At 41.1% G+C, this 13,196-nt stretch overlaps 1 protein-coding gene across 1 annotated transcript in view; it reads right to left on the bottom strand.

Annotated features, from left to right (window-relative positions):
* PNPLA8 (patatin like domain 8, phospholipase A2) overlaps positions 1-2,686 on the bottom strand; it is a 30,359-nt gene extending 27,673 nt beyond the window's left edge. The window contains exons 1-2 of the mRNA XM_010221446.2: positions 1,502-2,686; positions 991-1,140 (exon numbers count right to left, since the gene is read on the bottom strand). Coding sequence (XP_010219748.2) covers positions 991-1,140; positions 1,502-2,626 — 1,275 coding nt within the window. The 5' untranslated portion in view covers positions 2,627-2,686. The remainder of the gene's footprint in view (positions 1-990; positions 1,141-1,501) is intronic.
* Positions 2,687-13,196: the final 10,510 nt, after the last annotated feature.

Raw genomic sequence — 13,196 nt, 5'->3', positions numbered from 1 at the left:
TCAAGAGGAAGTTTATATCTTTCCAAAGTAGCCATAAAAACTATGTTTACCAGCAGTTTAGTCTTACTATTGTTAATTTGCTACATTGGCCATAAAACAACTCATAATGAGTGTCACTAGAGGCCTAGATTTTGCTTAATAACTATCCCAGTTTTAAAGTAAGTGCATTCAAAATACATTATTGTCATAACAAAATGAAAATAAGAATTATAATTTTTCTTCACACAAAAGATCTCTAAATTTACACTTCCTCTCACAAAATCATTCAAAGATTACAATCAAGATTACAATCAGTATAATAAAGATTATAATCAGTAGAATATTTCGTAATGTAAGAATTGTAAAGAATTATTCGCAGATTTGCTTAAACCATAGCCCTGCCTGGTCAACAACTCTGGTCTATGTTCAGTTCCCAGAGATCTCTCTTCCAGCAATGCTGCAACCCACGTCATGTATCTATCACCTCAATACAGAAAAAGACCCGGGAGTAAGAAATACTGGGATTTGGCTGGTACTGTTAGGATAATCTGTTGCCTATATCCTGTCCTCTCACTGCATATAGGAAAGAGAATGCATAACTCTAGAATATATTGACTTATTTGATGATTAGTCCCCACTCCTTTCTTCAGACGGAGCTTGCAAAGAAGCATCAAAACTATTGTGCACATGTATATCAACTGTACTGTACACTCCCAGGTGGCCTGGCCACTTGTGAGAGAGGACACACTGTATGACCTTTGTGTCCCACTAGAAAAAGCTACATTATCTCTCCACATGGCAATGATGTATGCTTCTAAATTTAATGTAGCACTCTTAACTAAGCTACCTGTAACTTTAACATAAATCTGCTTCAGTAGATTGCTTTGCAATCTTTACAAGTAGAAAATGTGATAAGTCACAAAACAACTAAAAAATTAAGGTTTCACATCAGTCTATAACAGTTTTTCTATCAAGTAATATGCTTTGACAAGCAAAAGTAAGTATTTGCACCTTAATCGCAACGCCTCTGCTCTCTGGAAACTCCAGAAGATGGTAAGTCAACTCTTCAACTCTGCTGATACAGACTCGGCGATTAGAGGATCTTCGTAGGGCTTGAACTAAAGCCCGAGTCCTATTATCAATACTCACTCTTGCAATAATCTAAAAAAAGATATATAGAGAATATAAAAACTACTCCAATCATACACGCACGAAACTTGTGAAGACTAATCTCAAAGGGTTATTTTAAGAATTCTCAGAAGTAATGGACAGCGTGTTGTACTAGAGGTCTGTTACAGGCTCCAAATAAGGGTGTCTTGAACGTAAGCACCCACCCCTCTGTTTACCAGGAAGTAAATAAATCCTGCTCACATCAACAGTACACTGAAAACATATACAACTCAGTACAACTTAATATAACTGAAATACACAACAACAACAATTACTACAGGAGCTAAAACAAATACATATACACACACATCTGGGTATATATAAAAAATAAAAACACTAAGCAAAAACTTGCCTTTTCTCTCTGGAGAGAGAGTCGTTTTTCCTTCTCCTCTGCCGATTTAGTCTCACTTGCCTGGTCCTCCTCATCCTTCTCAGCTGCTTCTTGCTCTAGCTGTTTACTCTTCACTTCCGCTGCAACTTTTGCATCAGATCTTAGCTTGGGAACCAGCCCACCAATGTAGCTGTCTACAAAAGCTTGTACACTATTACTGGGGTAGGAAAGGAAGTTTGCAATACTTTTCTTAGTGGAAACTGGAACAGCAACATTAGCCTTTTCAGCATCCAGAGCCTCTGCTTCGGGAACTAAAGTAGCTGCTGAATTCACTCTACTTTCTTCACTCATTACAGCATTTTCTGGTGAATCAAGCTTACCGCTCACTTCACTTTTAGAGTCCTGTAATAAAGAATTCCTCTTTTTCTCTTGATCCATAACGGAGCTGTTACTGAAGTACCAGTTGATATGGTCTGCTACAAAGTTGTAAGTCTCTCCAAAATTTGTAGAGAAGTAACTTACATGAAAAAGGTGGCTTTTACTATATGTTGAATCTTCTGGAGTATCTTGGTTAGGACCACGTGAACTCAGCAATGCAGACACCAAGTCTTCTTCTTCGTGAGTCGCACTCTTGGCAGCTAGGCCACTGTTGAAATCGTCCTGAGTTCTGGCATCTGAGACTTGTTTATCATTTTCTAGATTTGCTTTGAGGTTATTTTCATCTGCATTACTTTTAGTTGTTTTTCCCAGAGCACCTGAATGCGGCTTTAATCGAGCTATCCGTGAAACCAGCTCACTGTGAGTGCCAGACACCGCCTTGGAAACAGACTCTAGAGTACTCTTGATTCGGGACATGCGAGTGTTCACTTTTGCAAGTGCTTTGGAAGAAGAAGTTAGCAGTTTAGAAATTCTGTCAAACAAAAGGTCATGGCTGTAAACATGTTTGTTGCACCAAAGCGTTCTGCTTCTGGCCCATTTACACTGAGGCTTGGTTGTATGAAGAACTCTAAGATGAGTGGCATGATTTATCTTCCAGGAGAGTTTAGGTCTATACAAACACAGGTATTTATTTCTTGGCTTCCACCAAAGACTTCTTGGGTCAATCACAAAGCACAAATATGCATATAAAGATGAATAAACTGTCATTACTTATAAATAACTATGCTCCCATGTGTTGCTTTTCTACTTCATTCCATAAAATATAATTCAAAAATAATTCTCATTATATCATATCTGAAAAAGGAAAAAAAAAGGAAACAAAACATAATAAAAACTTATTGATAATAAGATAAACTAAAATCTAGGACTCGTTCAGAGCAGATGTAATTTCTTGACCCTTCCATTAAAAGCAAAAAAACATTCAAATCAAAAGGCTCATGGGGATCCCTCCTGCTCAGGACACTTGATAATGTTATCCTAACATTATCCTAACATTATTAAGTCAATTTCAACATACACGTCTTGTCATTTTAAGCCCACCTTGTGCAAAATGCAAATCCTATCAAAAGCACATAGTGGCATACAAAAAATGCCTAGCTGGTTTTTCTGATTGGCTCTAAAGAGTCTATTATCACACACAAACAGACCAAATTCCACATGAAACTGATACTGTATTTCTGCTCTGTTAACAAATTCCTCCCAGGGGAGTAAGTGTTCCAATTCCTGGAACAAAACTTCAGGATAAAGCCACGAATTAGTTTGTTGTAACCCCACTGCCCTAAGCAGTCAGGATAGGGCAGTCTTAAAACTTCTTCTTACAACACTCTTAACTTTACATAAAAGCACAGACATTTCCAGGGCAGAACTGAGCTTAAGCACTGCTCAAGCACAGCGCACAAACCCAAAGTGCATGTTACTTTGTCAATTATTTACCTAATGACCAAGCACAGATCTTAGACCTCTATAAGTGTTGAAAGAGGCCACACAGGCCCAGGACCAGCCTCATGAAGCCCAAGTAAAAGCTGGCTGAGGCCTGCGAATGCCAGGTGAAGTTTTGTTGTTATTTACTGTCTGCTCAAGGGCAGTTTGAGCTTAAGCCGTTCCCATTCCCAACTACACAGTCCTTCCAGCTCAGTCCTCCAGGGGCTCCTGCCTATCTCTACGGCACAAGCCGGGCTGATACACTCATATATATATATACATATATATTTATGTATATACATGTACTTATCAGTGCACATGTACAAGAGGCCGGGGCGGCCGCTCCGGGAAGGGCAGCCCCTCTTGCCCGCACGCTGCGCCCTTTCACAGAAGCGATTTCGAGAGCAGCCGGGGGGCCCTCGCTCAGCCCCGCCGCGCCCCCGGCCCTTTCCCGCAGCCCGCGGCGGTTACGGTTACCTGCCGGGCACGAAGGCTCCCGCCTGGCCGGGCGCGGGGCACCGACCTCCCCAAGCACCAGCACAGGGACTAGGGCGGCCCCAACAACCGCCACAACCGCCGCGGAACGCGGGGCAGGAAGCGGGCGACGCCTCTGCGCATGCGCCGCAAACAGCTGGGGTGCGCGCAGCCTCGGCGGCGGCCGTGACAAAACACGTGACGTCATGGTGGGCGGGGCAAGGTCCCGGCGGTACCAACGGGAGGGCCGCCCGGGACGTGCGGAGCCGCACGCGGGGGGCGGGGCGTGTGTCACGCGGGGGGCGGGGCGTCACGCGGGGGTGGTGACGCAAGCGGCGCCGCCCGACGTTTCCGGCGGCGGTTGAGGGGAGCGGGCGGTTGGTTGCTCGTCGCCCGCGGGGGGACGTGCCTGGTTCTATGTCCCCCCCGCCTCGCTGCACCTTTAACACTGCCAGGTAGACTACAAATACCGCGTTTTTCGTAGAATCGCCAGTTTTCAGGGGCAGTGCTGTGTTTCCCGTCCAGACTTATGGGGGTGGCAGGTGTGGGTGCTTCAGGCCTCTGCCCGGGGTGTGTCAGCATCAAAGGTCACGGTTTGGAAGGGCGCTGGATCCGCGCCGTCCCTGGGTTAATGAACTCATTGCTTCCGCTGTTGGCAAAACACTGCTTCGCTTGCCGTTTCGGTTTGGTTTCAGTCTCCACTGGCCTGCCTCTAATCTTTTGAACATAAAGGAAAAAAAAATTAAAAAAACTTTATTACTTTGTGTTGTTATCCCCAAAGAAAAATATATACTCATCACATGTAAATAATATCACTTTGAATAAATGGGACTTCCTACATGTCCCAGTGCAAGGTGCGTTCTTCAGCTCTTCAATACTTAATGAATATGAGCTGAATGTTTTTGCAGTTGCTTTTGCATCCGGCCATTTTTTTAGCACTCTTAAGAATACCAAGGCAAGGTGTGAAGGCAGGATTGTGCTCTTACTAGTGAGGTACTCGGTGGTTACCAATAGCGCATGAGCCAAGGACTGCCTGGGGTCCTTTTGGCTCAGCGCAGTGGCAACTCACACTGAGGTGCTCATATTTTCTCTTCTAAATCCCTTTAAAATCCTCTTTCAGGATTAAAGTTCTCTGTTTTGAAGGTGTGGTCTGTGTTTCTTGTTTCTAGATGATTGCACATCACCTAAATCCTGGCTGCATCCATGATTACATAGATAACTGTGACTATTTTGCTACCTATTGTTTTAATAGGGTTTCTTTGGATGGAGACCACCCGCTATGATTATCAGGGTAGTACTGATGAACCTCGGGCAATGCTGCAGGAGCCGTTTCTTTGGCAGCACCATTTGCTTAAGCAGGACCACAGCTGTTTCTGCCCCTGTTCCAGCCCCAGGACTCCCGTCCACGCAGCTGCCTGGTGAACTGAAAGGGGTTTCATAATGTGGCTTACGACGTGAAGCAACTGCCCGAGCTGGCTCTAGGCAGGATAATGTGCATATTATAAAGGGCTGGGCAAAGCAAGACCAACCACTTCAGTGAGGAGGAAGCTTGGCCGCACTGAGCTCCATGCTGCCACTGCACATCCTGCCTTTTTTTGACTAGCAAATGATATATTCAAGGCTGGTCCCTTTTATCCATACGTGGTTCCTACATAAACAGTCACAGCTTCTCCCATAAACTCCTTATGAAATTCCCTCCTGTGCTTGCTCAGGGTTGTTTTACCACTGGTATATACTGCCTATATTAATAACTTTCCTGAGGGAAGAGATTAATATTTAGGGGCCTCTCATTTCTGGTCTAATCAGAAACCAACCCATTCATGGCACACGGCTCTCCCTGAGGACAACCAGACCTGTCAGATTGGACCTCTTTGGAGGCCGTGATTCATCTACCACCTCTCATAGAGCAGTCATGCAACTCCTCAAAAGAACTAAAAGAAAAACACAGACAAAATTGGCAAATTTCCATATCCGCGGCATATTCTACATCCGTCTGAAATTTCCTTTTGCCTTCTTTTTACAGTGGACTTGAGAAGAATTAATCTTAAATTGATTAATCTAAAAGACACACATCTCAGCTAAGCTGATTTTGTAGGCTCTTGATAGATAGGAGAGCTGATTCATCCCATTTGACTAAATGTGTCATTTTTAGGTAAGATAGATGAATCTACCTGTGGTATGCCGACAGTGACTAATTCCAATTAGAACATTTTCACTTAGTATGTAAATGGTGCCATTCACCACATTTTGAGCTATATTTTTATTTTCAATAGGATGTGCAATAACTTTTAAAATTATTTTTCTTTCTGTACTTGGTATGAAAAGCCTCAAAGAAGACTTTATGATTATTGCTGTTTTGTTTGTTATTCTGGACCAGGTTCTATACCTAGCATGCAGCATCTGTTGGAGGGGTCCATTACATTTTGATAGTTTCCACACAGTGGTTTGATTTTAATGGAAGCCATTCTATTACTCTATTAAAAATACAAAAGTTTTGGAAATGTTTTCTGAAATATCAGAATAGTTTAATTTTAAAAATATACACATTCAGGATATTGTGGTGTTCTCGCTACAAGTGTCCTAGTTGTATCATTTATGGATGTACTGTGCTTTTAAATTTATTAATTTCTAACATTCGCCTTTGTGTTCACTTTTTTTAATGGATGGTATCCTGGAAACAGAACATCCAAGACGCTTAAAGTAACCAAAAAACCTCAAGTATTTCAAAGCACTAGGATAAATTTACATCAATTGGTAGAGTAGTATTCTGTTCATAATGGTATCTGGGATAATTGCTTAAATCTGACATTTTCAATTAGGGGGATATAGCCTGTCAGTATAGCTTGACATATGCAGAGGCTGGATAGTCGAAGTACTTAAAGCTTTGTGAACACAGAGCAGATATTCTACGTTTTAACACTAGATGGCAGGCCAAAATGGGAAAACATTTCTTTGTTTTCAAACGCACGGTATTGGAAAAGTTAATTTACAATTTGAATGAACGTACACTGAAAATTCTCACACTAACAACAGTGAACACTAACTAGACACAGATGCAAAATGTCATGTTCTTGATAGCATAGATACTTTCTGCAGCTTTTCATTTGGTACAGTTTCTGGCATACATATTGCTAATAATCAAATAGAACATTTCCTACACTATTTTTGTACTGCTTCTTGGTCTACTATTAATACTTGCCTCATATCAAAGAAGAATTAGAAATTGCTGAGGCCTTAAAAAGGCGTAAACAATTCAAAAATAAGAAAATTGTTCTGAGAAAACTGTTTTTATCAGGTAGTCTCACGGTTGTTTTTGCCATTAACAAAAGATTCGAAAAGGAGGTGATATAAGACTTCTATTGTTTATCATCTTTGTATTTTTATTTTTATTAAGATTTAGGCTGCTGTGAGCTTAAAGGGCTGAAAACTCTATCGTCGTTGACTTGCAAATAGTAATAGAGAAGTAATGCATTTGTAAAGGAGGCACCTCAATTTGATAAAATAGGCATAAACTGTTATACCAAATATTGTGTAATCAATTCACACAGTAGCAGGCGAATACTTTGGGCTGTTGCCCCAATCTTTTCCCAGTTACATGTCGCAAAAGGGGAGTTTGGCGCTTCCTGCAGAGGGAGGGTCAGAGTCCCTGCACGTGAGTCCACACTGTGGATTCAACAAACTGTGAATTGCTTGCAGCATTTGAGTCGCTCCGTGCCCACCTGTTCCATGCAGCCTCCCAGTTACTGGAGTCATCATTAGTAGCAACTCAGTGCACTAAAGGGGTTCTGTAAAGGGCAGATTATTTTGTGCTGACACTTGGAGTCTTGCGGCACGCGCTGGAGGCCACCACTAGAGGGAAGGGAGCAGTTTCTCTCGTGCACAGCCAAGGTCCAAGGTGTGTGTTGGTTCCAAACCAGCCCAGCTCTGCTGTAATGAAGAAAAGACTTACATTAGTCCCTGTGTGTCTTTCTTGTTGAGACTGTTCCAAATGCAAAGTGCAAATGTACTGGAACAGAAGGGATAGTGCAAAACTACATATGACTTTTTTGCCCCATGGTTAGGTACTTGTCTAGAAACATGGCCATAGTTTCTGGTCTTGGTTCCTCACATTCTTATTATACAATAAATTGTGGTATAAACTGCACATGCAAGAGCAAACCTCAGCCTGCAGAATTCTTCTCACAGAAATGCTTAGCCACAAGGCTAGAGAACTATATTCCTTTTTCCATGGTTTCTTCTTGGTCCCATGAATCTTCCCTTTGCCTAGTTTCAACAGGAAGAAAAGAGCATTTTCCACTCTGCCTTGCCAATAAATCACTGAGCAGGAAGTTCTCTTAGGAAATCAGAGATGTGTATTTAAACCTTCTCATGCTGTAGAGAGCACTGAACCTATTTTCTCCCATTATCTAGGCAAATCCTATGTTCAGAATTGTGTTATACAAGATATTGTCAAAGACAATATCTTACTGTGCCTTTCTCCTCCCATTCCTGTTGTTCCTGCCGGTTTGCTTCCATGGGACTGTATTTTCTCTCCCATTTAAAAGAACTGGATGAGTCCTGGCCTGTTCCCTGAAGGAGTCATTGTAAGACACACTTAGAAATTCAGGCTCTGCATTTTAAATAGTTAATAATACTCAACTTAGGTAGCCCAATTAACTCTAGATTAGAATCTGGATCTAAGATTACAGCTATACCCCTTCTGTTCATTTTCCTGCTTTGCAAGTTTTAAGCCATTTCTTGCTTCCTACACAATATAAGGGACCTTGGGTACCTAAATCTGGGTTTTGGGTTCTCCCATGCAACTGGTACCTAAATTTTTTATATAGTCAGCCTTGGTTTCCCAGGCCTCCTCAGCTCATAGTACAAGGTCTCTGGCCCAGATCAGAGCTTTTGTCCATTCTAGAAAACTAGTTGTTAAAAAGTATAAAGTTCTAATCACATTATTCTACAGTAATTATTAATAATGCAATAGATTATTTATAATTTTAATTTAGGCTGCCGCTAAAGGTGATATTGCAATAGCTGTGCACCCCTCTGAGCGGTTATCTTTCAGCCTCAGGAGCTGATACATGCGAGTGTTTGCAGCTGAGAGCAGGACTGGGAAAGTGCAGACGAAATCCTTGGCATGAGCAGCAGAAGTCAAAACACACAGTCCCTTCAGGTCTGCTGTAATTAATTCACTGTTCTCATTGTTTGCTATTGCTGATTCAGTATCATATGAGAATCTGAGCCACTGTCTGTTTTGTCTTTTAATTAAAACATTGAGTAAGTCTGAACTTTGCACTAGGCCTTGGAGTGTCTTACTGGATTCCATCTTAGTGTTTTTCCCTTTATTAAAAAATGCTGCTTGTGGAAGAAAAATAACATCTTTAATAAAAAGCAGCCTGTTTATTGATGTCAGAGTTCCTACTCCCAAACCTACATATCCTTTTACTTTCCTCTTTCCAGGCTATTTATATCCCCATTTTCATGAGCTCTGAGCAGAACCTCCGTGAGGCTCCTGTGGGTACCCCTCTCTGTCGGTTGTTTCCTACAGCAGCGGTGGCCGGGGAGGTGGAGGCCATTTAGGGTCTCCAGAGCGAAACTGGACTGTCCGGAATGCTGCAAGTGAAAAAGATAATGTTTAGCAGAAAAAACATCTAAATAAATCTGCATAAATAATACTAAATAAATCAACTAATTAAAGATTTATTTACAATTCAAAGCAACCTGATTAAAATTGTAGGAATTACAGCAAAAACACTTTTTGTATAGTATTGTACAGGTAAACACAGTAAAGCTGCACAAAAGAAATTCAGCAGCAATGGGAAAAATATGATATTTCAAGAATCATTGATAGGCTGTGAAGAATAGTTCTACCACCAGAACTCCAGTACGTGAATTAAGTAAACTAGTTACGACCTTTGGAGCAATATTCCATTACATGTGCAAGTGGGACTATTATTCACTGTTGGCAAGATCAAGAAACATGAACACACAGACACACAAAAACAAAAATAAAAATTTTGAGGTTTTGGCCATTGGCAAACAATACTGCTTTAAGTTTTACTGAACCACTTACCCTTTCAGACATAATTACCCTGGGGATTAAAAAGTCATGTAGTAATTGACGCAGTTAGTTAGATTGGTACCTGTGACATTCGTAGTTATGAGTCACAGCAGGGCTAATACCCTTGTTTTTTCTCTGCTCTCATGCCTGTGGCTAATTCCCACTGAAGGGATGCACATACTTCAAGACAGTCTCCATCCAAACTGTTGCCTAAGAGTAATTATAATGGTTTGACATGTTGCAGTTCTGCAGCTTAAGGATATAAAGCTGGTTTTGTTATCTAGTTTTCAATTGTCCTGCAGTAAGGTATCCTTCTTTTAAATACGTGGGTAACATACTCATCTGTGAAATGAATATATTTTCATAGAAAGTGAAAGGCATCCAGGTTAAGCGTGTGTAGGAGAGCAGCTTTTGAAGCATGTATAGGAGAGCAGTTTTTGGGCACAAATGCAGGTACACAAAGCATTTACATGTACATACATTGAGAGACAGCCCCACTTTGAAGGGTTTAAATTCCAATTTCACATATGAACAAACTTAGCAAGACAGAAAGCTTTCCCGATGTCATTATAATATTAATTGGAAAAGTTAAGGGAATGCATTTAGTAGTAGTACTAAAGTAGCAGCTCCCTCAGCCTCTCCTCATAGGGCAGATGTTCCAGGCCCCTGATCATCCTTGTAGCCCTGCGCTGGACTCTCTCCAGCAGCTCCACATCCCTCTTGTACTGTGGAGCCCAGAACTGGACACAGTACTCCAGATGCGGCCTCACCAGGGCTGAGTAGAGGGGCAGGATCACCTCCCTCGACCTGCACCCCAGGATCCCGTTGGCCTTCTTGGCCACGAGGGCACACTGCTGCCTCATGGTCAACTTGTCGTCCACCACGATGTCCTCCTCTGCAGAGCTGCTCTCCACAAGGTCGGTCCCCAGCCTGTCCTGGTGTCTGGGGTTATTCCTCCCCAGGTGCAGGACCTTGCACTTGGCTTTGTTGAATTGCATGAGGTTTTTCACCGCCCAGTTGTCCAGTCTGTCCAGGTCCCTCTGGATGGCAGCGCAGCCCTCTGGGGTATCGGCTACTCCTCCCAGTTTGGTATCATCAGCAAACTTGCTGAGGGAGCACTCTGTGCCTTCATCCAGGTCATTGATGAATAAATTGAGCAGGACTGGACCAAGAACTGACCCCTGGGGGACAGACATATATATCTTTTTAATCCCTCTTGTTGTAAATGCACCTATACTACAGGTTAAATCCTTCAGCAGTACTTTTTTAGCTTTCGCCATTCTTCTGTAATGAAAGAATTCATTTGCCAGCAATTATATATAATAGTGCCAAAAGGAATCCTCATTCTATTTTTTACTGCTGATACTTATTTATATTTCTTAATATATCTCTCAGAGTGCATTTTCTATCACTAGGGGGATTTTAACTTAATACTATATTAATTCCTTTTATCTCCTTAAGTATTACTAAATAAATCTTTCTACCATCTTTTCTATAACTACATGTTTTACTGTTCGTTCTGGTCCTTTTCATCCAATACGGACTAAGGCAGGTTTTGTTTGTATTTTTGTATGTTTTTATGCCTTGTCTGTCATGAGATGAAACACTTGCTTTTTTTTTGATTTGTTTATTTACTCTAAAATGCACATTATTCTACTTCAGCAAATGTTCTTGCCTGGCTTGGCAGAGTTGGCAAAGATTTGGCTAAGAAGTAATCTGTTACCAGCCTACCAGTGCCCTCAGCAGCTATGGAGATGATGGAACCAGTTCATTTTCCATAGTGCAGATACTTCCCATACTTGTAGGATTTCAAGACTCAGCTAGATACTGCTGTGTCAGACCTGAACTAGTGATAGCTCCACCTCAATGGACAGTTACACTCTGGAGGAAAACCTAAAGAAATCCCTTCCAACAGATATTGCTATGATTCTGTGATTCTATGGTGAAGACACATAGTTTTGTAGCCTCAGGAGAAATTGTGGCTGAGACTTGCCTAAATCCTGGCTTTGAAAATGTCTCCAGTTGAGCAACACAGAAAAAAAAATGTCTTAAAATGATTATGTAGCCACAGATAAAGAAAAAAAAATCTTACCTGTCTTGCATCTTGAATAGCATCAGTATATTCAGGTGGATTAGCTGGCAGGACCACGGATTTCAGGTATTGCATGACAGAGGAAAGTTAAAGGAGGTATGACAGAATTTGGAAAATGCTGAAATTGTGCAAATCAGAACAAAAATTTTAAAATAGGCCATATAAAGACTCCCAAGATACATATGAAAATTAATGCATTGAGGAAATTCTATGGGAAGACTTTGGAAAGTTTCACTATCCCACAGTCTAACACAATGATAGTGAAAAACCTAAGCTAATAAATCATTTTCCATCTCTAGTACAACACTATTCTGAAAAAATAGACTTGTGTGTACAATAAATCTGGAAACGAGACAATTCATATTTATTAATAAAAATTACACAGGGTTATACTAGCAAAGTTATGAGTAATTTAAAGTGACTGATGCCTAAGAGTGAGCATTTGAGACATGAGGATAGAAAGGAAGAAAAGTTTTCCATCTATCTAACACTTAAGTTTTGGAACAGTTATCAAACAGTAAGGAACAAAACTTAGTTTACAAGGATAACCATGAAAAATTTAGGAACTATGTTGTGTGAAAAGGTCACCAAAGATAACAGAAGATTGGTTTCATAACCCATTCAATTTTTCCATATTATTCCTTTTTTTGTGTCCATAACACTTAGAATATGTGTTTTAAAATATATTCCCTAGTAGTTGGCAAGTAGGTGCAGTTGCTTAAAGATATCTTTCATAAGATGCATTGTAGGTGTGATGCAGATTTTATATTGCGTGGGTGTTTAAATGGGGGTGTCTGCATGCAAGCTAAGCATCTAAATTCCTAGTGCCGAATGCAGTCAGTGACTCCTGGAGAGCTATTCAACTCTCAGGAAGCTTAAAGGGGGCACAGCGAGTTCAATGCAGTTGTCTATGCATAAGCATGTGGTGCCATCTGAGATGTCCTGAGATATGTTAGATATGTAGTTAGATCATGATGCAAGTCCTGCGGTCCTGTATCTTTTTGGATTGATAACAGCAGGCCAGACAATATGTGCTAGGGCATCTCAAACAGTGCTTGTTACCTAATTTTAGGGGCTGACCTGAACTCATGATTTCCTTTGACTGTAATAGGAGTTTAGACACATAGCTCCTATAGGTCCAAGAAAGTGATTATTCACCTTTACTCAGCATTCATTATGCCACATCTGGGTATTCATCAAGTTTTGGAACCTCCAGTACGGGAAAGATATTGATAAGCTTG

This window comes from Tinamus guttatus, unplaced genomic scaffold, assembly GCF_059628265.1.
Source record: "Tinamus guttatus ecotype Peru unplaced genomic scaffold, ASM5962826v1 Tinamus_guttatus_pri_ptg000355l, whole genome shotgun sequence".
NCBI classification, from domain to species: domain Eukaryota; kingdom Metazoa; phylum Chordata; class Aves; order Tinamiformes; family Tinamidae; genus Tinamus; species Tinamus guttatus.
This window is presented reverse-complemented; position numbering and strand designations above follow the sequence as displayed.